General features: G+C 38.3%; 1 protein-coding gene across 1 annotated transcript in view; it reads left to right on the top strand.

Moving 5' to 3' along the window:
• spn-E (tudor domain containing 9 protein spindle E) overlaps window positions 1–27,791 on the top strand; it is a 114,986-nt gene that overhangs the window by 51,245 nt on the left and 35,950 nt on the right. The window contains exons 15-17 of the mRNA XM_083137970.1: window positions 5,272–5,430; window positions 16,320–16,461; window positions 23,926–24,162. Coding sequence (XP_082994096.1) covers window positions 5,272–5,430; window positions 16,320–16,461; window positions 23,926–24,162 — 538 coding nt within the window. The remainder of the gene's footprint in view (window positions 1–5,271; window positions 5,431–16,319; window positions 16,462–23,925; window positions 24,163–27,791) is intronic.

Here is a 27,791-nt window from a genome sequence, read left to right as displayed (position 1 = left end):
GAAAAATGAACGTTGCAGCATGTTATTTCATATTTCGTATTTTCATCAAACACAAAATTTGCATGCCTCTATGTATCGGTAATGGCCCTTACAAGTGGCATTGTTACTGGAAAGTATCTGTTCAAATTTAATCACTGATATTGGCCAATACTTTTGTGGAATCTTTTAGGCTCTCAAAAATGCCCTCAATATCCTGGAAATTACAAGAAATGGTAAATTTTAATTATTTTTACAACAGGAAGAAATGGGTTTTGTGATTAAATAATTACAGTCAACTCTCGATTCTAAGACCCCGGATTTAACGAACCTCTCAAAGTAACGACCCTTATCCTGGGAACCTTGAAAAATTTGAAGAAAAGGGGGGGGGGGGGAAGTTGAAAATTTCAAGGAAATCGGCTGAAAAATACGTTTGTTTTTGCTCTCATTTTATTCACTGTGTTGCAATTCCCTTCACGAGCGCTCTGCGGGTCGCTAGTGGGCCTGATCTAAAAATAGACACCACCACACCACGCTTGAGTGATATCCAATAGCACTTGACCTCTATTATTCCCTCCCCCAAGCGCAGCGAGGGTCACTACTTATGCGCCAGGCTTGTTTTGCCATTGTGATTTAGCTTGCTCTTGGATACCGCGAGAAGAGAAGATCGAATGTGCTTAGATGTTATTTTAAATAGACCTTGACTTGTTTCCATGTTCTAAGAGCTGCTGACAACTGAATGGGGGGGGGGGGGGTCACCACCTAGAGAAATTAGAGATAAGATCACAGGAATGTTCCAAAATACAGATGTGTGGTGCCGGGAAGTCTGGACCGTCTGTCCAGCTGTGACCTAGATTTCAGCAGGTCCCCGTGAGTGAGCAACTCTCGGCCTTGTAGCAGACAACTTCCAGCAACCGCTTTCATTAAAAACGTGTTCTTTGTTCCCTGTAACACTTCATAAAAAGGCGAAACTATTAGAGATAATGAAAGCCACATAGGCCAACTGAAGATCGTCAACGCGCTTAATGATTTGTCATCCAAGCTTCCGCAAAAGTTTACTTCGATCTTATGTGCATCATAACTCCCGTTTCCCACGTCATACGCTTTCCTAACTGTACCAATGTCGTAATATTTGCAAAAAAAGTGTTCCGTTGGCTGATTGACTTCTCTCTCTCTTCCTCTCAGCAAACGTGTAGGGGGGGAGGGGGATAGCGAAGACTATTGTTTCAGCCACGATTTTCTTGTTCTTTCTTTCTCATGTGTGCACACTGGGTGATTTCAGGCGAGGGTGGAAGTGGACCGCTCTTCCTTTCCTTTGGCATCTAAAATCGGACAACCAGTTCTGGATACATTCTTGGGGGGGGGGGAGCACCTTCCCCCTTCATTCTCCATCACTGGTGTGCACGGCAGTGTCAGAGAGGCAATGTGATAATTGCAGAATTCAGGTCCTATTTTTTCCTTTTAATGCTATTTACTGCATAGGAAATATTGCCCATATTATTGTCTGGTGCATTTCTTTCTTCTTCACACTGCTGATAAAAGTTCAGTCTTTGACAGTTGAGTTATCTTAATTGCTGAGGATTTTCTCTTCGGCCACCTGTTGCTCGAACTTCCAGCCAGTCTCCTTGTTGCAGCTGGCGCCAGTGTTTTGTCTAGCATCTGCAAAACTGTGGCTTGTCGATAACAGCGACGACTCATCCAGCGCCAAGGAAAAGGTCATTGTTTTGAACCTCGCAAAGTTGTTTTGATTTGAAGATAACGAAATTCGATCTCCAGAAAGAAAAACAAGAGTTAAAACAACTTTATGTTCTGCGCCTTCTGATAAGCAAAACTGTAAATTTTATTTTGCATCTGACAAGAATAAACTTCCTCAACACTTGGAGCGTGTTGGAAGGAAATGCACACAATATAATCGGCACTTTTCTCCAGAACCATTCATGTGGGAGAAAAGAAAAGTGTTCAATGTAGGAATGGACGCAGAGACCGAAAGAATATGTATTGGGTGAAAACAGGTCGCAAGTTGCGTGTTTCCTTTTTCACGCTGGATTACAATGCAAGTCGAGGAAGGAGTTTGGACTGCTCCCTTGAATGGGGGAGGGGGTGACTATGAAGTTGGTTGAAGCAAAGAAAACATGACTTTTTTTTTACGTTGTATTTTACACAGCCGAACCAAAACAAAATTTACAGCCCCGCCTTTTTTTTTTTTTTTTTTTTTTTTTTTTTGGTCAGGTGCTTAGAAAGGTTGTGTTGTGTCTCCCGTGAGATCTTATCTTACCAGTTAATCTTGTAACAGACAATGCTCCAGTAGACCCATTTAAAATCCAACATTCATTCTGCCCGATTATCTCCAGACTTTTGCTGGCGCCAGTTTGACTGGTGTCAAGATTCTTTGAGTTTCGCTTGCAATAAGCGAGAGATTGTTTTCCTTTCAGTAGGTCTCAGTGCAAACTGGTTTCTCATGAACTAGAATTGTAAGAATTTCCTGGAAGATCAACGACTGTGCACAATTGAAAGAAAGGAACATTATTTTAAATCCTTTATTTGTGAAAACGTTTTCATGTTATATTTTCCTTCTCACAACACACGTCATGTGCATAACAGGTTGTATAACTACCAGGATAAATTGTGTTACCGTCCCCTAGGCATCTTTGTGTCCGTTTGAGCTCTGTGTAAGCTGAAAATTGGTGCAAATTCCAATAACGACCCCTTCGAAATAACGACCCTTTTCCCGGGAACTGTGAAAGGTCGTTGTATCGAGAGTTGACTGTATATGACATTTTGAATGTTTTAAACCAAAAAACTAGTAGACTGATATGATACAGTTCCAATTGGAAACTAAATTTTAAAATTATAGATATTTTGAACTACTTTAAATTGTCTCAATTTCCAGATATCTACATCGATATCAATGAGAATTGGTGAGGGAATTTGTATCGCTATGAGGTCAAAATGGCATCAGCTCAGTGCTAATAAATATTCATATTAGGGTAAAATAACTAGAGGCATATATTTTTGGTAAATAAAAAAGCACACTTTTGATACAAAAACAGTCAATTTCAGGTTCAAAAGAGGTAAATAAAATAGATCAAAAGCAGTACAATTTTGGTTTTAAAATTGTGAATATAATCCTAAATTTAATTTAAATACTGCCCAAAATAAACATTTCCCTTCTAATAGCACATTTATGTAGTTAGCAGAGTATTAAGTTCATTCCTGTATAAAGGGGTCCACTTTTGCTTCTAAAATATTTACAGCAGAATTAGTCAATTTTCCTTGAATTGCATAACTCGCAGGATAATTCAAACTTCAGAAAGTGTCACGTCAGTAAATAAACTAAATTTGATGTTTGAGAGTCTATTTTGCAGTTCATTTCGTGATAAAACAGTGTAAGAAAACGCACCTCCAAACCTTTCAGAAATATGAAAAATTAGGGATGTGACGGAAGCTGAAAATTTACCAATGCCGATGTACTCACCTATAATTTTTGGCACCGATGCTTATATTTAACCGATTCCGGTACATAAGATTATTAAACAGATATGGGATGTTATTTTCTGCATGACAAAAATAAATTTGCTATGTACATTTCTATTGCATATCATATGTATATACATATATATTCTCAAGAGATGCGAATGTACATTTGCATCTACAAAAGGTTATGTGAACCTAGTGATTTAACATTAGTACACAAGCAGTTCTTTGAAATGCAAAATGAATTCCTGTTCTGCCAGATTCAACTTCAGAAATACGAGATTTGGAAGCACTTCTGGAAGTAACCTACTTCTTCTCTTATTTCAAATCTGTTCAGCAACACTGAACACTCAATCACCGAATACTGATGCAGCAGGTATGCCCAAGTATTTTCTCAGCACTTGCTTCAGGTTTGAATATTCATTTTTGAATTTCCAATACAACAGCAGATCCTGGTTCAGTAATGTACTGTTTTATTTCCAGTTTATAGTTAGGTTGATCCTCTGAATGAGAGTTGCAATAATTTTATTACAAAAACTCTACAATAATGACAAATCATAACCAAATTTTCAATAAATCTTACAAAACTAGAATATAAAACTTGTTAGAAGGTATACTCTAGTATAATCTGAACCGGTTTAAATATCGGATTTTTGCCGATACCAATGCCGATATGTCAATTTCGGCCAATTTTCATACATCTGCACTTTGGCACATCCCTATGAAAAATTAACATTACAATGCGTTGTTTTACATTTCGTCTTTTTGTCAAAAACTAAATACGCATGCCTCTAGAAATAACACGTGTCCGATTTTGATAGACAAAAGAGCAGTTCATATACATTATTGTCCGCCAATGGAATTTTATTACAGATATCAATATTTGCAGCATCTACTAACAGTAAAAAGGTTGTTTGAAAATACCAGGACACACTAGGCACTTAATGATCTGTAGTGGGATGTTAGTCCACTTGTTATGATTAGAAGCACATATTTTTGGTAAATAAAGAAGCAAAATTTCGGTACAAAAACCGAGTCAATTTCAGGTTCAAAAGCTGTAAATAAAATGAAATTTCGCTGTTATAGTGGTGAAAAAGTAGCATATAAAATGACATTTTGGTTTTAAAAATGTGAATATAATCCCAAATTTGATTTAAAAACTGCACTATTACACAAAATAAATATATCCCTTCTAATAGCACATTAAATCATTATGAGATATTAAGAACATTCCTGTATAAAGGGGTCCATTTTTGCTTCTCAAATGTGTTCAGCAGAATTAATCAATTTTCCGTGAATTGCATAACTCTCAGGATACTTCAGACTTCCGAAAGTGTCGTGTCGGTATATAAACGGTAAATTTCGTCTTTAAGAGTCTATTTCGAATTTTGCAGTTCATTTCGCATCATTTCGTGACAAAACAGGGTAGGGAAATGCACCTCACACCTTTCAGAAACATGAAAAATTAACATTACAATGTGCCCGACCCTGTGGCCAAGTGATTAGCACATCGCGCTGCGATGCCAAGGGTCCCGGGTTCGAATCCCGGTCGGGCTTGGTTGTTTGTGAATGTCCATTCATCCATTTCATCACTCATCCCCATCTTCGCAAATAAGCCAAGAGGCACAAAACGCGAAGTAAAATAAACTAAATCAATCAATTAACATTACAATGTGTTATTTCACATTTCATGTTTTCGTCAAAAACGAAATATGCATGCCTCTAGTTATGATGTATTGTGTGTTATTTATTTTTACATTTTTTATGTTGCGTATTGCATGTTATGCATTTGTGAGACTAACAGTAGTGTTTACCTTGCAGTAAGATTTATGTCCAGTTCCCACGATATCCAGAAATAAAATCTCAAAATGAGATGGAAGAAGACTTATCAGCAAACATACCTGGCAGAATTGTGATGCCTGTCTACAAAGCAATAAAACTTCGGCAGCTTAGGATTCCTATTACACTACACCTACTTCCGTGAGTATATCGACATATTATTATTTTTAAAAAATGAAATATTTTCACCTTGTTTAAATTTTGTTCAAAGTAAAATATTGACTTGCTTTTTTTCCTTCATTGTAAACACTGAAATAAAGATACATGTTATAAATCTGAATGTCCATTTGTTAACTACTTGTATTAATGAAACGACAAATTTGAAGAGGTTTGAAGAAATGTAGAAGTGAAGGAAATTAAACAAATTGAACTGCAGGAAAACCTCATTAATGATGTTGGATAGTACAAAATATCCTTTAATTCGATGTGGTGTACATTCCCATCTGTTAAGATAGGTTTTTTAATGTCAAGGCGCATGTAAAAAAAAAGAGCCGATATTTTTTTAAAAAACAAGAAATTGATAGGAAAAGAAATTTATTGTGATTGATAAACAAGTACATACCTTGGATATTTTTCGACGTAGTCACCATTAACCTCCTGACATTTCTGATAGCGTGGCATAAGCTTCCATATACCCTCTGCGTAAAAATCTGCCACCTGAGAGTGCAGCCAGTCCAGAACTGATGTCTTGAGCACATCACTGTCGTTGAAACGCTTCGATGCAAGCCACTTTTTCAGGTGAAGAAAAGAAAGAAATAGCTGGGGGCAAGGTCAAGGCTGTAAGGGGGATGAGTGAATAGTTCCTATCAAAATCTTTCAATTGTCTCAACAGTACGAGCAGCTGTGTGTGGGTGGGCGTTGTCATGGATCAGAAAAATTCCAGAGCGTAGCATTCCTCTCCGCCGATTTTGGATGGCACGTCGCAGATTATTCAGTGTTTCACAATACACCTCTGCTGTAATTGTTCATCCTGGTTCCAAGAATTCCACAAAAATCACACCATTTTGGTCCCAAAACACGGTTGCCATGATTTTGTGAACTGAAGGTGTTCATTTGAATTTCTTCACTGTAGGAGAACCAGAGTGCCGCCATTGCATTGACTGCTTCTTTGACTCCCCAGTGGCATATGATATCTGTGTTTCATCCCTATCCTTCCCCCAGCGAGCCAAAAAATCACTTGCAGCTGTCCTTCTTTGCTCTTTGACTCGCACACAGTTTGCGATACCCCAGGTTGTCGGTCACAATTTGATGCACTGTTTTCGCAGACACTTCTGAAAACTCGTTATCGAATTCAGATATTGTGAACTGGCAATTGGAACTCACTTTCTCGTTGACGTGTTCTGCCAGATCGTCCGTCTGAACACTAGGCCTTCCGCTACGCTCATTGTCATGGTCATTTGAACGCCCTGCCCGAAACTCTCTGCACCATTGCCTGCCCTTCCCTTCACTCATCACTGTAGGTCCATAAATGGCACAGAATTCCCGATGGATGTCAGCTGCACTCTGGCCTTTGGCATTCAGAAATCGTATGATAGATCTCACTTCACATTTGGCAGGATTTTGTATTACGGCAGCCATTTCACCTTACTGCTACTCGCACTTACGCAACCCCACTCTGAGGATTCTATCTCTGTTGCAAGCACAGAATACTAGGGCATGCTCCTATGCATGCCCAATTTCATCAGTGTTGCCAACACTAAAAATTATCGGCCCTTTTTTTTTTTACATGCTCCTCATATTTCAATCAGATAAATCAAAACCCAGATAATTTTTGATTCAAAGCTTTTTTCAAGACCTTCCATCAAAAATGGTTTCACTTGTTTGAAGCAGACATCTGCAGAAGCCATGAAGAAAAGACTGACCATGAAGAGAGCTTAAATGTTGCTTTGCCTTGTCTCCTTATCCTAAAAGCTCCTGATAACTTGGGTTAAGGCAGCCCTTGCACTTACACAGCTTTAGAGACATTCATAAAAACCACATGGGAAATGTGAGATAAGATCGTAAGATTCTTGAAATATACAGATTCATGGCACCTGAAAACCTTGTCTACTGGTATAACTGTGAACTCAGGTTGCAACAGTTGGTCTTCTAGCGGACAGCTTCCTGTGTACATGTTGTTCAATCTCTGTCACGTTCATAAGATGCCAACACTGTTACATCTAATTAATGGCAACTTGCTTGGATGACAAAAGCAAATTTGGTTTCAAGTTTAAAACTGATCTACAATTAAAAGTGGAATCCAAACCTCTAGAAATGACTCTTCACAGATCCGAACCTGGGACTTTAGGTGACAATAAATCATTTCAATTTCTCTTGGCCCCCCTCCCCTCTTTTTTTATTTAACTTCTGTATTTGCAGCAATGAAGATCGATCCATGCCTCACCCAGAACTCCCTAGCACTGTTTAACCTAAGATCAGTTAACCTAAGATAAGCCCTTGATATCTAAAATTCAGCTTTCAAGACTCGGGCATGTCTAGAGCTAATAAAACTTTCTCGAACTCTCAGACAGAGAAAAACATTGATCCACCACTGCACTCATATAGCCTTTTTGCATGAGAATGTGTGTACTGCGTCATTTCCAATGTCATTGCCAGCAAGAACACATACTCAGGGTGGCGACAGACCTGGAAAACCTGGAAAACCGGGAAAAGTCAGGGAATTTGAGGTGTCAAAAAAAGTCAGGGAAATGTCAGGGAATTTCATCTTCATTGACGAAAATTGTTATAACTCTAGCACTATGGGAGCAATCTACTTCGGATAACTTTTGTTTTGCAGCTAAAACATCAGCGCTTGCAACGGTGTACAATTTAGAACACCAGACCGAGGAAGTGCAGTTTGGGGGGGGGGGGGGGTGCGACCCCCGAATGTCAATGGAAAAACAAAAATCTGGAGTTTGCAACATTCTTTTCGAAGAATGGACATTTCTCAACAGAATGAAACATGTTTCATGTTCTTGGGTGCCATGCAAGTTGAATAATGAGCCAAAATGTGAAACTGTTTTTTACGAAAAATAGGTAATTTGCATTTTTGGAGGAAAATTGTTATAACTTGGCCACTATGGGAGCAATCTACTTCGGATAAGTTTTGGTTTGCAGCTAAAAAATCATAGCATGCACAATGGGAGCAATCTACTTCGGATAACTTTTGTTTTGCAGCTAAAACATCAGCGCATGCAACGGTGTACAATTTTGAACGCCGGACTGAGGAAGGGGGGCTTGGGGGGCACGTCTCCCGAATTTCAATGGGAAAAACAATCTGGAGTTTGCCCCCTCTTCTCCCTCTATTTTGGGGAGAAGGTGCGAACTTTAGTATTCTTTTCATAGAATGGACATTTCTCAAGAGAATGAAACATGTTTTATGTTCTTGGGTGCCATACAAGTTGAATAATAAGCCAAAATGTGATTTTTTTTTACGAAAAATAGGTAATTTGCATTTTTGAAGGAAAATTGTTATAACTCGGGTACTAAGGGAGCAATCTACTTCGGATATGTTTTGTTTTGCAGATTAAACATCAGAGCATGCAACCGTGTGTACAATTTAGAACACCGGACCGAGGAAGGGGGCTTGGGGCACGTCCCCCGAATTTCAATGGAAAAAGCAAAAATCTGGAGTTTGCCCCCTCTTCTCAGGCTATTTTGGGGAGAAGATGCGAACTTTAGTATTCTTTTCAAAGAATGTACATTTCTCAAGAGAATGAAACATGTTTTATGTTCTTGGGTGCCATACAAGTTGAATAATAAGCCAAAATGTGAAACTGATTTTACGAAAAATAGGTAATTTGCATTTTTGGAGGAAAATTGTTATAACTCGGGCACTAAGGGAACAATCTACTTCGGATATGTTTTGTATTGCAGATAACACATCATAGCATGAAACGTGTACAATTAATAACTTTTCAGTTTGTCCAAATCTTTTGTTGGGGAATAGAATTGCGTAATCGCGCAAGTATAAATACAAGCCGTTTCGCTGGCAAAATAATCAGTATAGCAGTAGATTCCGGAATCGTTAGGTGATTAAATCGCTTGTCGAGGTCCAGGGCTGGCAGAACACAGGCGTTGTGAGGGGAGTGGCTGGTCAGCTCTCCCTTCCACAATGTCCTGAGTTTTCCGTAAGCCACCTTTCTGGATTTGTGCTGGTCAGCATGATCCTTAAAGGGGATTTTGGCAGGCTTATAAATAATTTGATTCATACATATTTAATCTTAATAATTTAAAATTTTGATTCTTAAATTCTGTCGGAGTTGTCACTGGTCAGTGCGACTCCGATATAAATTCAAAGATATACATCCTTCTCGTCGAGTAATTTCTAAATCATTCTGAATTCTCCTGGTCAGGAGGTTCATTTAAATAAATTTGTTTCTTTGATACTTAAATCCGAGAGCATACCTCTGGTCAGAGGATGTATTTTAAATCTGATAGCTTATATAGTTTCACGTCCGTTTAAAGTCTGAGTATCCGGAACGTTTAGGAAAGTTTATTGGTTTCTCTTATTTAGGTTTTATTTAGATGTAATTTGAAACAGTTATACTAGGTGACCGGTCGAGTATATGTTTTTATAGAAATTCGTTTAATGTAAAAGTCTATTGTTTTGCTTTTGCAATGTGAGTAGCCAAAAAGGGTAGACATAGAGTCCCCTATTATGTTAAGGAATTCCACGTGGACATTTGTAATTTGTGGCTGAGATATGGCTTTGATATTGGGTAGAGAAAGGCTCCCCTTATATTTAGTTATGAATGTTATTGGAGGTTGGCCCTGAAGAGGGTAGTATACCTCATGAGTTCTAGAGAACATAATGCAGATGTAAAAATATGACAGAAGCACAAATAGATATTTACGGAAAGATGTTATGCAAATTTTTCTTTGGTTTTGGTTAATTGAAATTTTGTCGATCATTACTGAATAATTTGTCACCTGTTTAATTGAAACCAAGTTAAGCTGGGTTAGTTCTATGATGGGATATGGACAATATATATATAAGAGAGAGCTCTCTGGATTGTATGTTTACTCGAAAGCAAGTTTCAGTCTATGTTACGGAAGTCATTTTTTTGAACAAAAATTTAATTTTGGCATTGTAGTTTTCTCTTGATCAGAAGATTGTATATTTTTCTTTCAACCTAACTAATGTTTGGATTTGTAAATAAATTTATAATCGTTAATTGGTATTTCCTTATAGTAAATTTGTCTCATAAGTATAAATTAACTGGCATCCTTTGGGTTTGGTGAGGTGTCCCGCCATCACTGGTCAGTGAGGCGGAGGCTTTATCAATCCAAAGGACGTCAGATTCGATTATGCTGATTTCGCTCGCGACTCGCATGCAATCCTCACTGGTCAGTGGGATGCGGGTGCGATCACGATGGAAGTTCAAGCATGAGAATGGTTACATTATTTTGAAGTCTTAGATAAGTAAGCATAAATTTAATTTTAATTATATTATTATTCAAAAGCAGACCTTTACCCGAACTTTGGGATGCGGGGTCTCATGCCCCGCAGGAACTGAGCGTAGTCGTGGCATATATATATTTATAACAAAGATAATTGATAGGCAGTGACGCCCGGTCTTGGTCTTTCGAGGGGACCGAGTCGGTGTGTCGTGTGCCTTGGCAACGGGCTGACGGCCTTGTTTGTTGCACGGTATATGGGAAGAAGGCGCGAACTTTAGTATTCTTTTCAAAGAATGGACATTTCTCAAGAGAATGAAACATGTTTCATGTTCTTTCGTGCCATACAAGTTGAATAATATGCCAATTTTTTTTTCTTTCTTCGAAAAATAGGTAACTCGCATGTTTTGAGGAAAATTGTTATAACTCGGGTACTATGGGAGAAATCTACTTCAGATAGTTTTGGTTTGCAGCTAAAACATCATAGCATGCAACCGTGTACAATTCAGAACTCCGAACCGAGGAAGGGGGGGTTTGGGGGCGAGACCACCGAATTTCAATGAAAAAAACAACAACATAGAAATCTGGAGTTTACCTCCTCTTCTCCCGCTATCTTGGGGAGAAGGCGCAAACTTTAGTATTCTCTTCAAAGAATGGACATTTCCAAAGAGATTGAAACATGTTTCATGTTCCTGGGTGCCATACAAGTTGAATAATGAGCCAATATGTGTTACTCTGTTCGGAAATGTGGCATGGATATGTTACGGAGAGGGGAGGGGGGAGGTTGGTCATCGATATGAATTTCCCAGGCTTGCTCCAGTCCTGTGTCAGTTTCCACCCAAACATAAGAGTATGAAGGTCCAAAGAGCACATTCATTTCTTGATCAGCACCATGATACCATATGGTATCATCGGGGGAGTAAAGGTTAAGCCTCTAAATATTACGTGGAAAATACATTGAATTATCATTTTTTCTTGTCCGTATGGGAGTAGTAAGGGGACTTGTCAACAGATGGAGGGGATAAGAGCGGGTGGCGCCGTCCGATAGTTGTCGGACGTCGTAGTAAGGCATTTTGTTGGGCAAACTGAAGGAACATGGAAACAAATATGTTCCATTGATACATACGATTTTTGTCGAATATCGCCACCCGACAAAGTATCTCACTACAACATGTGACAGAAATTGCATGGACTTCAACATCCAACAAAAATCGCATGCATAAACTGCAAATATGCTGCTGGAATTTTATTATTCTTCTGGCTCACTTCACCTTATTTAATGTAGCAGTGCTTACGAAGGCTTTCTTTTATCATACTGACGTATTACTGGTTTCGCACAAGTTAACATACGTTTACAATGACATTGCACTATTCTTAGATATCAAGAAGAATCCAACCAAACGAGATATATATTGAATACTATCAAGAAAAAGTGAAACATAAATCTCCATTGGTGAACGTTATAAAAATTGGCAAGTGCATGCTTCCAACCTCAAATTTACTGCAACACTAGTATTTCAATGAAATTAACGCCACTCTCTGTCCTGTCTGTTTAATCTCGTGAGAGATGGTCTTAAATCTCTCACTGAGTGAAGTTAATGTCCAATATTATGAAATAAAATACTAATAATAAATACGTAAATATTTTAATATCATATTTACTCGAGTCATTCAATCATAACAGCAAATCACTTCCTTCAAGAATTGACTTTTCTCTGCCAGCCCAGCTAAATTTTCACTTTCCATCTACTGATTTATACGAGGGGTGGCCAGAAAGTAATTTCCAATTAGTAGGTACATTGATTTTTCGCAAATGCCAAAACCGTGAAAAATGGTAATTGCTGCGAAATTAGGTTTAGGAATGTGCAGTGATGTCTGGGCACATTTTTTGCCCGATCGAATTTTCGAAATAATGCGAATTTGGCATAAAATGCGAATTGTTGGCATTTTTAGCAATTTTTTTTAAAAAAATGTCCTAAAACAACGAAAAATTCAGTAAATTTTAATATTCTTGTCTTTTCTAGGCCATGTTTGTGTACATAGAACATGCAAGTTTTCCAACATTTTACTCAAGAGTAAACTATAGAGTTATACGTACATGGAATAATTCCGACAGCCACATTAAATCATTTATTTCCCACGATTTTTTCAACTTCTATCAAAACCATTTGCATCGCAGAGCAAAGTGGCAGCATTCTAACAGGAGATCGAGTGCGTATCTACCGTCACACGGGAGCCACATCTTTGTATTTGTCGCACAAGATATGTTTTGAATTACCAAGCTCAGTGTGCACTATCAGCATTTGTCGAGCGAGTAATAATGGAGCTCAGTCGTTAGGGCATCTGACTACAATGTGAGAGTGTCTCGGGGTCTATCCCCTGCGGGGGAGAACCAGGATGTTTTCCACCTATTCAAACTGCTCCGGCGCCCACCCAGCATTATATGAAGCTGGTACCTTGAGGAAACTTTGAGGGATAAAGGTAGCCAGGAGTGTGGTGCTGATCACATCACTCCCACCTTCAGCCGTGATCAAGAAAGTGTGGGGCCCTAACTCCACACCAAAATTCCATTATCTAAAATCCTTACCTAAAAATTAATAAAGGGGTATGGAAAAAAACTTTCCCAAAATATCTTTCAAGATATCAAACTCTCGCGAAGAGGCGTAAGCCATGTGACTTACAATTTGAAACAGTAGTTTAAAAACACCATAAAGGTATAATTTCAGATATTTGCCAGAAAATGCGCTAAAATGAAAATATGAATTTTGGGGAAAATAACACCGTATAGTAAAAAATAAAAAAATAAAAAATACACCAATTTGAAAAAAAAAAAAATAACAAAATATCAAGGTCCCTACCGATTAGGCATAAATAAAACAAGAATATCAGTTGTAATTTGTTGCATTAGTAACAGTGAGTCCTAACCTAATTTTCGGCATAATCACCACCGTTGTTCTGGCATGTGTCGTAGCATGGCACTAAATTTTGTATGCCCATGGTATACGAGGAGTGACACAAAAAAAAAACGAGACTAAGTGAACTGAAGAAATCAGCCACAGAAACATTTGAAATGTTAACCGAGGCTTATGGAGATTAAACTTTGTCTCGTGCACGTGTGTTTGAATGGCATAAGCGGTTTTCGGAGGGAAGGGACAGTGTGGAAGATGATGAACGTGCTGGGCCTCCAAGGTCAGCAATTACAGACCAAAACATTGCCAAAGTTCGTGATGTGATCCGGGGGGACCGAAGATTGAGTGTTCGTGCAGTGGCGGAGTTGGTGAACTTGGATAGGGAATCTGTTCGACGCATTTTAACTGAGGAATTACACATGAGAAAGATTTGTGCGCAGGTTGTTCCAAAACTTCTATCCGATGACCAAAAACAGTGCCGTAAAGACGTGTGTGTGGACATGTTAGAACGCATTGCAAACGAGCCAAATTTGTTGGAATCTGTTGTAACTTGTGATGAAACATGGATTTTTACCTATGACCCTGAAAGTAAGCGCCAGTCGATGCAGTGGAAGTCTCCAGGATCCCCAAGACCATAAAAATCATGCATGTTAAAATCAAAATTCAAGACAATGTTAATGATTGAGTGGGTTCCCAGACTGTTAATCAACACTATTACATTGAAGTACTAACGAGACTTCGTGAAAAAATTAGGAAAAAGAGGCCACAGTTGAGGAGGGATGGATGGCTGTTGCACCAGGACAATGCACCCGCTCACACGGCCCTATCTGTAAAGCAGTTTCTGACCAGCAAAAACATTACTGTGATGGGGCATCCACCTTATTCACCTGATTTGGCCCCCTGCAACTTTTTTTTTATTTCCTAAAGTTAAATCTTGCTTAAAGGGAACCCATTTTACCTCATTTCAAGAGGTTCAGGCTGAAACGGAGAATCTCCTGAAGGGCCTTCCACAAACCTCGTTCCAGCAATGGCAGCACCGAATGCAGAAGTGTTTGAATGCTGAAGGGGACTACTTTTATTTTAAACTTACTGCGTATGACAAAATTCCATAATCCTTCCTTAGCTTGTGAATTGTAATAATTTTCCAAATTCACTATTTTGCAGTTTGAATTCAAATCATAGAGAATAGAGAAATTAAATCAATTTAATAGAAGATAATATTGGTACTTAGCAAGACCATACGTGTTGTATGAGTTTATTATTTCCATTTGAAAAAACATCGATTTAGTTTAGTTTGTAATTGTCAGGGAAAAATGTAAATTTTGTCCTGGAAAACCTGGAAAAGTCAGGGAATTTCATTTCTTCTTGTTTGTAGCCACCCTGATACTGTAAACGCAGCACTTTCAGCAGCATAAATTGAAGAAAGCGTATTTTTTTAATGCTGTTACTGCAAGTTCCACTCTTATAGCATCATTTATGTACTGCTGTCCCATTTGTGCATACTTTAAATTACTAAAAATGTGCCAAAAAACCTCACATGCCCTTTCCTTCATAACATTAGAATAGGGATGGGACAGATAAATCTGTAATTGTTATTGGCAGGTAGAGGCATATTAGTTTATTGGTAAAATTACCAATAATTTTATATCTATATATATATCTATAAATATCTTAGAATTTAGTGCAATATTGTGCCATTGTGATAATTTTTGTATGGATATAGACATATAATCTCCATTCCATATTTTCTTTAAAGTAAATGTCTAAATATGCAGCTTCTTTTGCATTGCGAAAGCTTGGTTCATCTGGTAACAAACATTTATTAAGGAGATCAGTGAACCATTTGGAATTTTATCTGATCGGTAGAATATTGATTATCGTTAAATTTTATATCGGTACTTTATCGATATCTGCCAAAATTTCATATTGGTCCATCCCTACATTAGAATATAACAGTATGGTAATTTAGAAGCACGAAAATCTTTTATCTCCCTTGTGTTTGGTGGATGTGTCTGTCTGGCTCAACTGATAACTTTGCTGACGCACTGTTAGCCTATCCTCAATGGAAATAAGTAGGGAGAGTGGAGGAAAGCACTTGGAGGCAGAACAGAAGACTGGGCATTTTGTTTTTTTCTTGGATAACAGCAGTTAAAATTGAGTGATATAGAGTTTGGCATTGTTTAATATTGTCTCTTCAGTAAACATAAATCCCATGTCTTGAGCATTATCCACATAACACATCCATGTCATTTCCATGCCTCTTCCAGTGTGTTCAGTGGTCAATTCATAATCTTGTCAGCAAGGTTCAAACAGGCTTGATGTTGGTGTTCCTTTGAATGTATGTTCATCAATATTATCCATCCTCATTATTGACATTGTGAGGGAAGGGCCTCCCCAATGGCATAGTGGTAACGTCGTCACCTTGTAATCAAGGTGTTCCAGGTTCGATACCTAGTGGCGGCACATGGCGGTTCGGATTCCACTTTAAACTGTAGGCCCAGTCACACTTGGACAACTGTGCATAAGTGGGCAATTGATTTCAAATAGCATAAATTTTAAGCATGTTTGTAGTTGCAACAGTAATTTTTGGAGCAGTCCTTTTTTGCATAATGTTTTTTTTGGCATAGTATTTGTGTTTGTGAGTTTTGCAGACCTCACCGAAGATTCACTCCATGTGCATCCCTTCTATATCTACTGAGACTTAACTTGTGTTAATATTTGTTGCTTGTGTTTTCTTTGCAGTCCTGAGAAGGCACAGCAGCGTGCAAAACAGTTGGGATTATTTGGAAAGAGAGGAGGCATTTTGGAGGAGGAAGATACAACACTACCAACTGTCCAATTACCAGGAATAGATACAACTTCCATTCAAATCCAGATTACACATGTATGTATTGCTTTAAATGTATCTTGTAAGTATTTGTGAAGTAAAAGAATGTAGTTTTGTTAATTGTTGCTTGTCACAATTATTAGGGTTCAAAGAAGCCAATTAATTATTATATTTCCACCTATGTTTGAAAATTGTAGGAATGAAAGTACTTCCGAAGAAGTAAAGTAAAGTGCTCCCCTGAGCATAGCACCATGCTATGAAGGCATATAGAGAGTGTGGGGGTAACGCCCCACACTTTCTTGATCCGGTCGTGAGTGGGGGTGATGTGATCAGCATCACGCCCCTGACTGCCTTTACCCTCCAGGTTTTCCCCCAGGTACCCATGTCATTCGATGCTGGGTGGGCGCCGGGCCTGCTTCCAACGTTAGAAAAGTTCCCGGATTTGAACAGGCCGGGATCGAACCCGGTACCTTTAGCATGGTAGTCAGAAGCGTTACCGACTGAGCCACCGTGGCCATTAAAGTACTTCCGAATATGTATAAATATTAGTATTGAAAGTATTTCATTGGAACTATTTCTTATCAGTCTATCATATACTTATCTTGAAATCTTCATAATTTGAGATGATTTAACAGAATGTTAAAATACGTCATTTATAGAGGCATGCAAATTTGGTTTTTGACAAAAACATGAAATGTGAAATAACTGGAGTTGGAAGTGGTCAGAAAAAATCTGGCTTTTTTTTGGAAAGAAACCGGAGTTTTTTTCTGCAGCTTTTTTCGGCTTTTTTCACAAAAATGTGTCAAATCAATGAAAATACAGGAGTTGTCAGTATTTTTCCTGATCCATGGTTTTTGTTTATCTTCCTACTGTAAAATAGACACTCATTTCTAAATATAAAATACAATTTACAATATGAAATTTGTAGCTAGACGTAAACAGTGTTTTCAAGAAAGCTGGCTTTTTTGAATTGGTGGTTCAGTGTGTTATCTTCAAATTCCGTAGCTTATTAAATATATCTATGTAGTATCAACATATGTACATAACTAGAGTTGTTTCGTATATGTTTTTAATGGAACCTAATAGTATGATATGATTTCCAATGTTTGAATTTGTTATTCGAACACGTACATGAAGCAAAAAAGAAAATACTGCTCTACCTTTTGAAAATCTAGTATCAAATCTCTCTACATTAAATTTTGTGTTCAGTAAAATATACTTGTATTTTGGCTTTCCAGTACATTATGTATAATTTGGTTAAATGGCCGCTAAACCTGGTTACGGACCAACTAGTGAGGTATTTTGGCTGCTTGTTGCAGTGGTTCTCAACCTTTGTGAGACCACAGCCCAGTAAATTTATTTCTTACAAGTCGATGCCTTGAATCCAAAAATTTCACTCATAAATACATTTCTGATCTTTAAAGTTTATATGGAAATTAATATGCACCCTCAATTATATTAATATATCAACTATGGCATAATCATAGTTCAATTATGTATAGACTTGCTGTCAAATATAAAATTAGATTTAAATTAGTCGTCAAGCCCTGGGTGCAATGGACCTTTTGCAGACCGGCGGTTGAAAAACACTGGCACTAAAACTGAAGCAGAAGTAAATAAGACTAACCGCAAATGGCGCAAAAAAAAAAAAAAAAAAAAGAAAAAAAAAAAAAAAGAAATAACTATTGAAGAAATCTGGACTGGACCTACAGTTTGAAATGAGATCTGAAGCATTCTGCCTCCACTGAGGATTGAACCTCGGACCCCTTCTTATTACAAGGCAACAGCATTACTTTATGCCACTCCAGAGACCCATTCATGATTATAAAAGGAACCTTCTATCAAAACGTTATAATTTTTTCAGACAGTACTTGCAATTTGTTTTCTGTGATTTACAGGCTAAATTAAATTTTAATCTGATGAAGTAACTAACAATCTTGTTAAGTATGGCGAACATTCAGACCGAAGCAATACATGACAATGGGGGGGGATAAAATATTGAAGTGACAAGCGACATGGACCCCTTCAGTCTATAAGCAAGCATTCACCACACATACCCAAACAAGACCGAGGTGACACCATGTGTGTCACTGAAGGAGCTCTCAGGCTGAAGTCACAGATGACAAAAGTGACAGTCTCCTTCAGTACAAGGCAAAGCATTCACTGTACATACAAGAACAACAGACCGAAGCGGCATGATCCACGCCATTGAGAAAACAGTATAGTCCAAGCAACATGCAGGGGCCTCCCCGATGGCGTAGTGGTTGTGTCCTCGCCTTGTAATCAAGGGGTCCCGGGTTCGATACCTGGTGGAGGCACAAGTGGTTCGGATCCCACTTTAAACTGTAGGTCCAGTCCCGATTAGCCTTACTGTGCATAAAGTGGACTTAAAAAACCAAATCAATCAATCAATCAAACCAAGCAACATGCAAGTGACATGTTTAGCTCATTGTCGCACTTCGGTTCAAAAGGTTAAATGGATTACTGAGGGTCGGTATGAAAGTTCTCTGAGAAAACTGTACAGGCCAAGTGACAAGCGACACTTGCAACTTATGTTGCTTCAGTTTGAAAGGTTGCATTTACTTCTAAGGGTTGGTTTCCAAGAGCCGTGTCGCTTCCGTCTGAAAGCTCCGTTAAACAGGATATATACACACATTCACGTAATACGTACACTTCTGTATATGTGTTCTGAACAGTAAAGATTTTTAATTGTCCCGAAACATCGAATATTTTGATACAGTCAACTCTCGATTCAACGACCTTTCACAGTTCCCGGGAAAAGGGTCGTTATTTCGAAGGGGTCGTTATTGGAATTTGCCCCAATTTTCTGCTTAAACGGAGATCAAACGGACACAAAGATGCATAGGAGATGGTAACACCATTTATCCTGGTAGTTATACAACCTGTTATGCACAGGACGCGTGTTGCGAGAAGGAAAATAGAACATGGAAACGTTTTAAAAAAAAAATAATGTTACTTTCTTTCAATTGTGCACAGTCGTTGCTTTTCCAGGAAATTCTTACAATTATAGTTCATGAGAAACCCGTTTGCACCGAGACCTATGGAAAGGAAAACAATCTCTCGCTTATTGCAAGCGAAACTCGAAGAATCTTGACACCAGTTACACTGGCGCCAGCAAAAGTCGGGAGATAATCGGGCAGAATGAATGTTGGATTTTATACGTCTAGTGGAGCATTGTCTGTTACAAGATTAACTGGTAAGATTAGATCTCTCGGGAGAAACAACACAACCTTTATAGGCACCAGACAAAAAAAAAAAAAGGCGGGGCTGTAATTTTCGTTCTGTTTCGGCTGTGTAAAATACATCACACACAAAAAAACACGTTTTCTTTGCTTCAACCAACTTCATTCACCCTCCCCCCTTCCCCATTGAAGGGAGCAGTCCAAACTCCTTCCTTGACTTGCATTGTAATCCAGTGTGAAAAAGGAAATGTGCAACTTGCAATCTGTCTTCACCCAATGGACACGTCATTAAACAGCGTCCCAGTCGAAAGTCATTTAGGTTTGGAATTGAATTTCACTTTAAACTGTGTATTTAGTCCCGATTAGCCCATCAGCATAAAATGAACAAGCTTTATGAAACTGCGCACTTTTACATATCAAAATGGTAGATCGTTATTTACTCTCACGTTAATCGATGATTTAATGTTGGATTTAGGAGTATTCCCCATGTCAAACACCCACTCCTCCAAAAGTTTTCCCCTTGAATAATGTCTTATTAATCGATCTCAGCGACCATTCCTACATTGAGTACTTTTTTTTTCTTCACATGAATGGTTCTGAAGAAAAGCGGATGTGAATTAAATTTACAGTTTTGCTTATCAGAAGGCGCAGAACATGAAGTTGTTTTAACTCTTGTTTTCCTTTCTGGAGATCGAATTTCGTTATCGTCAAATGAAAACAGCTTTGCGAGATTCAAAACAATAACTTTTTCCTTGGCGCTGGATGAGTCATTGCTGTTATCGGCAAGCAAGAGCTTTGAAGACGCTAGACAAAACACTGGCGCCAGCTGCATCGTAAAAACAAAGGAGACTGGCTGGAAGTTCGAGCAACAGGTGGCGGAAGAGAAAAGTCCCAGCATTTTAAAGATAACGCAACTGTCGAAGACGGAACTTTTAACAGGAGTGTAAAGAAGAAAGAAATGTCCCTTGCTTTACATTTTACCATGCAACAGACAATAATACGGGTAATATTTCCTATGCAGACAACAGCATAAAAAAAGACCTGAATTCTGCAATTATCAACATTGCCGTGCACACCAGTGGCGGAGAATAAGCTGGGAAAAGGGGGGAAGTGCCGTGCACACCAGTGGCGGAGAATAAGCTGGGAAAAAGGGGGAAGTGCCGTGCACACCAGTGGCGGAAAATAAGCTGGGAAAAGGGGGGAGGGTTAATTTTTTTATTCTGTTTTTGTTCGTTTTCAAGAATATATCCAGAACTGGTTGCCCCATTTTAGATGTTAAAGGAAGAGGGGTGGGTCCACTTCCACCCTCGCCTGTAATCAGCCCGTGTGCGCACACGAGCAAGAAAATCGCCCCTCCCCCCTTTGTTGACAGGAAAAAGGGGTGAAGTCAGTCAGCCAACACTTTTTTGGCAGATATTACGACACAATTAGGAAAACGTATGAAGTGGGAAACGGGAGTTATGATGCACGTAAGATCGAAGTAAACTTTTGTGGAAACCTGGATGACAACGCATTAAGCGGGTTGACGATCTTCAGTTCGCCTATGTGGCTTTGATTATCTCTAACAGTTTCGCTTTTTTATGAAGTGTTGCAGGGAACAAAGAACACGTTTTGAATGAAAGCGGTTACTGGAAGTTGTCGGCTACAAGGTCGAGAGTTGCTTACTCACGGGAACCTACTGAAATCTAGGTCAGAGCTGGACAGATGGGCCAGACTTCCAGGTGCCACGCATCTGTATTTTGGAACATTCCTGCGATCTTATCTCTCAAGGTGGTGTATTTATCGATGAAAGAGCTTGACCTACCATACACATTGGCAAAGACTGCAAGTCCAGCAGTCATTTCGGGCTGCCCCTTCCCCCCTCACCTGCGAGTTTTCAGCAGCTCTTAGGACAAGGAAACAAGTCAAGGTCGATTTAAAATAACATCCAAGCACATTCGATCTTCTCTTCTCGCGTATCCAAGAGAAAGCGTGGCAAAACAAGCCTGGCACGTTGGGTAGCGGCTCTCGGGTGCGGGGTAACATTGGTGCGCTTGAGGGAGGGGAGGGGCAGAGGTCAAGTGCTATTGGATATCACTCAAGCATGGTGTGGTGGTGTCTATTTTTTTGTTCAGACCCAATTGTGAGCGGTAGAGCGCTGGTGAAGGGAATGATTGGGAAAAAAAAAAACGCATTTTTCGGCCGATTTCCTTCAATTTTTCAACTTTTTTTTCGAAATTTTTCAACTTTTTTCGAAATTTTTCACGGTTCCCGGGAAAAGGGTCGTTACTTCGAGGGGGTCGTTATACCCGGGGTCGTAGAATCGAGAGTTGACTGTATTAACATTTGTTTCATATTTTATGACATCAACATTTAAATTGATACACAAACATGTAAAAGCTTGTCTTAAGTCCATTTCATGGTCAGATGTGCTCATCAGGACTATACGTTTAGTTTTAACCCTAGGTTATCCGTGCCATACGAGAAACTTACATACCAGGGGGAGGGGCACAGGCACTAAGATTCAATAAATAATTTTATTATTGAATCACTGCTTCCTTTGCTGATTACGTAAGCAGTTATTTATTAATTATAATAATTACAAAAATTACTATCATTAATAAAAAATAATAACCACTTATTGCATCTGTCTCTCATATATTTTATCATTCACTAAAACTCACAAAATCCTTAATAATTTTTTATTACTGCTTTTTAGTTTGGAGAAGTGAATTTGTTTATTAAATATAATAATTACCATCATTACCAACCAATTGTACACTGTCACTGGCATGAGTATCTCGGATAAGACACATTCAAAGATGGCGCCTGATAGGCCCACCAAGTACATGTTGTCTCCTAATTACATTACATTTATATTTTTATGGACAAAAGTAATAAAGAAATATTGGGAACATCCTAGGAAACTAGTAGGGATGGGACGATATGAAATTTTGGCCGATACCGATAAAGTACCGATATAAAATTTACCGATACCGATAACCAATATTCTACCGATCCGATATAAAATTAGAAATGGTCCCAGAAGAACCTGAAAGGTTCATTGACCTTAAAAAATGTGTGTTTCAAAGTGACTGCAGTGCAAGAGAAATTGCATATTTAGACATTTACTTTTTAAAAAAGTAGGGCATAGAGATCATCCATAAAAATTACAACAAAAATGGCGGAATTTTGCACTAAACTATCAGATATTTATCGATATATCGGATCGGTAAAATAATCGGTAATTTTACCGATAAACCGATACACCGATATGCCTATATCGACCGATACCGATAGAGTACCGATTAATCGGTCCCATCCCTAGAAACTAGTATGTAATTTATTATTTTAAAACAGTTGAAAGATCTAAAAAAAAAATAGAGGTGGTGGGCCTGCAAGCCCCATCCCCCTCCCTCCCCATTTAGCTAGGGTTTAAATTGTATCTTAACCACTATGCAATATGTGTCCATTGGGATTGGCCAATATCTGTCTTTTTGGCTACTACATCATGTACATTTTTTTTAGCTAGTTGTAAAATGTCATTACAAACCTGTATAATATAATAGGTTAGCTGTAATTGATGAAATGCCAAAATTTCTGTTTGTTTTTTTTCAACAAAAAAAGCAGCTTTTTATCGGGGAAAAAAACTGTCCATTCAAAATGCAAGTCCATTTTGCAACGCTAGAAATAACACATTGTAATGTTAATATTTCTTGTTTCTGAAAGGAGTGATGTGCATTTTCCTACACTTTTGTCACAAAATAATGCAAAATGAACTGCAAAATGCGAAATAGACTCTTACAGACGCGACACTTTCTGAAGACAGAATTATCCTGTGAGTTACGCAATTCACTGAAAATTTATTAATTCTGCTGTAAATATTTGAGAAGCGAAAATGGACCCCTTTATACAGGAATAACTTTAATACTCTGGTAATGACATAAATGTGCTATTAGAAGGGATATGTTTATTTTGTGTAGTAAGAGCAGTTTTTAAAACAAATTTGGGATTATATTCACATTTTTAAAACCAAAATGTAATTTTATTTTCCACTTTTGAACGCAAAAATAACTGGGTGTTTCCCCCAAAAAAATATGTGCCTCTAATTATCATATATTTTCTGACACAATACAGGTACGATGTTAATTGACATTGCTAGCTTTGCACAGTTTCCAATTTAGACATTGTTCAAGTATTGAATGACATTTTGTGGACCCTGTTAAATACTCAAGACTATGGAAAAGCATGTCGTATTAACCCAGTCCTGCTTTAAATGTATTTTCTTGTGCACTGTTGTTCTACTATAGCTATTGATGGCTGCATTTACCATTCATAGGTAATAGATCCAGGACACTTCTGGGCAAATTATAAAGACGATGCAACTATTAACTTGTTATTGTGGATGGATCAGGTTTTAAACAGAACCAATGAAGCTGAGCTGAGGCCTATTCAAGGACCAATCCATGTAGGTCAGATGTACATTGCACCTTACACAGAAGATTCAGGCACGAATTACTATAGAGCTAGGGTGGAGAGCATCTTGCCAAGACAGGACAAAGAACTGCTCGTCCAGGTAAGTTGCACATACAGTTGATGTGAATACACTATGCACATTACTTTTTTTTGTTTTTTAACTATTTTTGTTTGCTATAATGGTCTTTTCTTGAGATACCCCCATTCCCTGCTTCCTACCTTTCTTTCAAATCTCAACATTGCCCTGCTAATAGATTTGGATCGAGGGGCACGATTGCATCATTTCCTTCACCCTACATATTGACTCCATCCCGCACCGTGGTTTTGCGGTCGAAGGTGTTATGCTTTGGGCTTCAGCTGCAGGATGTGCACATGTTTGAGTCTCCTGAGATTTCGACCTGTGTATGGGAATGGTGGGAAAATTGGGAAGCTACAAATGAGTAGCATCACCTGGTCATGTAAATCTACAACTATGACGGGGGGGGTCCTTGTGCTGACTTCACATTACCCCGTAACTGCTTGGTGATATCCTGCTGTTGCATCATGGGTTTTATATATTGACCACTTCGGGTAGCTTTACCCTCCGCTCGAAGCGACCTGCAACTCTTCCAACCATATTTACATCCTCATCAGATGCATCTGTGGTAACCCTTGCTTTAGGGAGACTTCAACTATCACTCGTCTATCAAAATCTGTGACCCTGTTCTTGAGACACCCAAATGTCAGTCACTTCCATTTAGTACACCCTGAACTGAATTTGGCAAACTAGCAAGGCTTGTCATCTGGACTCATGACCAGTATAATGCTCTTGTGGGACTCGTATTGTGTCGTCCAGATATGTTTGTGTTTGTCCTTTCATCCATTTCATGTTACCACCATTCAACATCATCTTTCTGAATAACCAAAAGTAACAGAATAGCGAAGCAACATAGATAAATCAATAGTCATTCTATTCAACTCCTACATGAAATGTTGAGGGAGATCTTACATACATGTAAAGAACCCTTCCCCCTTCCTGATTTCAAACCTCGCTGTACAGTAACGTATTTCCCTACCATACTGTATCTCTCCCACCATAGTGTTACTACTTACACTATATGTGCATAGATTTAAACAGTTGTCATTTATGCATAGATGTACATAGATAGAGCAGCTAAAGGTTTATTACTCTTCGTGAGAGTTCTGCTGCTAAGTTAGAGCTTGGGTGAGTGTCCGTGTGACTGGTGTGCTTTGGTTTTATTACATGTTTAGAACATTAATTGTTTTGTGTGAAAGTGGAAACTAAATGCTTAAAATAAAAAGGTAAAGGTTTTGTCTTTTTTCATGTAACTTTCTTAAACTTCCTTCTAAAGTGTGATCTGTGTGAACGAAAAGATGATTTGTAACTATATTGTCATTTTATATGAAAATATTTTGGAACTTCAGTTGCATGATATAAATCTAAATCTAAATTTCACAGTTTTGTTGAGCATGAGGCCTGAAAATTACAAGAAATGTCATTATATAATCATAATTTGGTAGATTTTATTATAATGTACCCTATATTCTGCACAGGGCCAGTGCTAGTCATTTTGCCACCCTTGACAGTGGTGGCTGATGTTGCTCCCTTTTGAATCCCCCCCCCCCCCATCTCATCATTATGCAATAACGGGAAATAATCATATTCCTAAGTAAAACATCAAACTATAAAATAGGGATGGGACGATATGAAATTTTGGCTGATACCGATAAAGTACCGATATAAAATTTACCGATACCGATAACCAATATTCTACCGATCCGATATAAAATTAGAAATGGTCCCAGAAGAACCTGAAAGGTTCATTGACCTTAAAAAATGTGTGTTTCAAAGTGACTGCAGTGCAAGAGAAATTGCATATTTAGACATTTACTTTTTAAAAAAGTAGGGCATAGAGATCATCCATAAAAATTACAACAAAAATGGCGGAATTTTGCACTAAACTATCAGATATTTATCGATATATCGGATCGGTAAAATAATCGGTAATTTTACCGATAAACCGATATGCCTATATCGACCGATACCGATAGAGTACCGATTAATCGGTCCCATCCCTACTATAAAATAAATAATGAGACTATACTATTAAGCACAAAAGGATATCACGCTCGACCACAGTCAATCTTTATAAAATGTAACACTAATTTTATATTCTTCTTTGTAGCTAATCAGTGGTGATTTATTCATTCTAGTTTTTGTACTTTTAACCACTATTATTTTTTAAAGAGATTACCTACATTTCGGAGGCTGAATCTGCCTCCGTCTTCAGGGTAGCGTGTAGTCATATAATGGTTGCCTTGGAGGATTATTCTTGGTGGCCTAGGCTCCACCACGTCTGTCAGTCACAAGGACCTCTATATACAAAAAGTTGCCAGGTAGGATTATCAGTGGCCTAGGCTCCACTTTGTCAGATGACCATGTCAAGGTCACGATCAAGGCTTCGTGTGGCACCGTTAGGTTTCCACCTTGATCTCCGGGGACTGGACTGTCCCAGATTGCAACCTTTTGTATATAGAGGTCCTTGTGACTGACAGACGTGGTGGAGCCTAGGCCACCAAGAATAATCCTCCAAGGCAACCATTTATATGATCTAACAGACTACACGCTACCCTGAAGACGGAGGCAGATTCAGCCTCCGAAACGTAGGTAAATCTGTTTAAAAAATAACAGTGGTTAAAAGTACAAAAACTAGAATAATTTTATATTATTATTATATTTTATAAAAACTCTCTCTCTTTCTCTCTCTTTTAAACCTATCTGAAATGTAACAAGTATTAGGAAAGAAATGAAGGCTTGACTTCATATATTTACTGTCGTAGGTCTGTGATATATAATTGGATTTTTAAAATGTAATATTCCCGGACCTCCCACGTGGGTGATCTAAGGTCGGAGTTCTTTCCTGCATTGTTCCTGCATAAAGCGGCCCTGGGGTTCACTCAGCCTCAAATTAATGGGTACCTGGGGGAATCCCTGGGAGGTAAAGATGGCCAGAGAGTGGTGCTGATCACATCACCTCCAAAATGGTCGAGATCGAGAATGTGTGGCCCTACCCCCACATCCCCTAAATGTGTCTTCATGACATGGTGCTATATGCACAGGGAACTTTACCTTTGTATGTAATATTCTTTTTCGTATAATGCTATCTTGCATAAAATAGAAACAAGCGTGTTTCAGACATGATTGACCGAATATATATCTAGTATTTTATTAGCTTCAATTTCCAAACAAAAAAGAAAAACTTCTTTCGCCACTTGCCACAGTAACCGACAAAGTTAATAAATTTGAAGTTCTACACTCTCATTAGGTGCAAAATCATGACCCTTTATCAGTTTAAGGTCTCCTTTGGAGTAATGGTTTTATTATAGACTAAAGCAATTATAGTTTATCTTTTAATTCAGTAACCTTCATGTGTGAAATTTCGGCAAGTTTTCTACACATTTCCGACAAAAGATCAGATGGCATGTCTTTATGCTTACTAATATCATAAAGGAAATTGATAAATTCACTATGATGTTTAAGCTGCTCAAATCTTTTTCTTAGAGCTAAAATAATCGTCTAGAACCTGATAATAAAAATCAACTTCGTACCATTTTTGTGGATCTTCAACAGTTTCATCATACTGAAACTGATTCTTCTTTCGATTTCGGCCCTGTACAGTGTTGCCTATCTTTGGATCATCTATATCTAAATTTGATGCCAATTCTTCC

This window comes from Lepisma saccharinum, chromosome 16, assembly GCF_977018435.1.
Source record: "Lepisma saccharinum chromosome 16, izLepSacc3.1, whole genome shotgun sequence".
In the NCBI taxonomy this organism is placed as follows: Eukaryota; Metazoa; Arthropoda; class Insecta; order Zygentoma; family Lepismatidae; genus Lepisma; species Lepisma saccharinum.
Note: the sequence above shows the minus strand (reverse complement) of the source record. Positions and strands in the feature narration are given on the sequence as shown.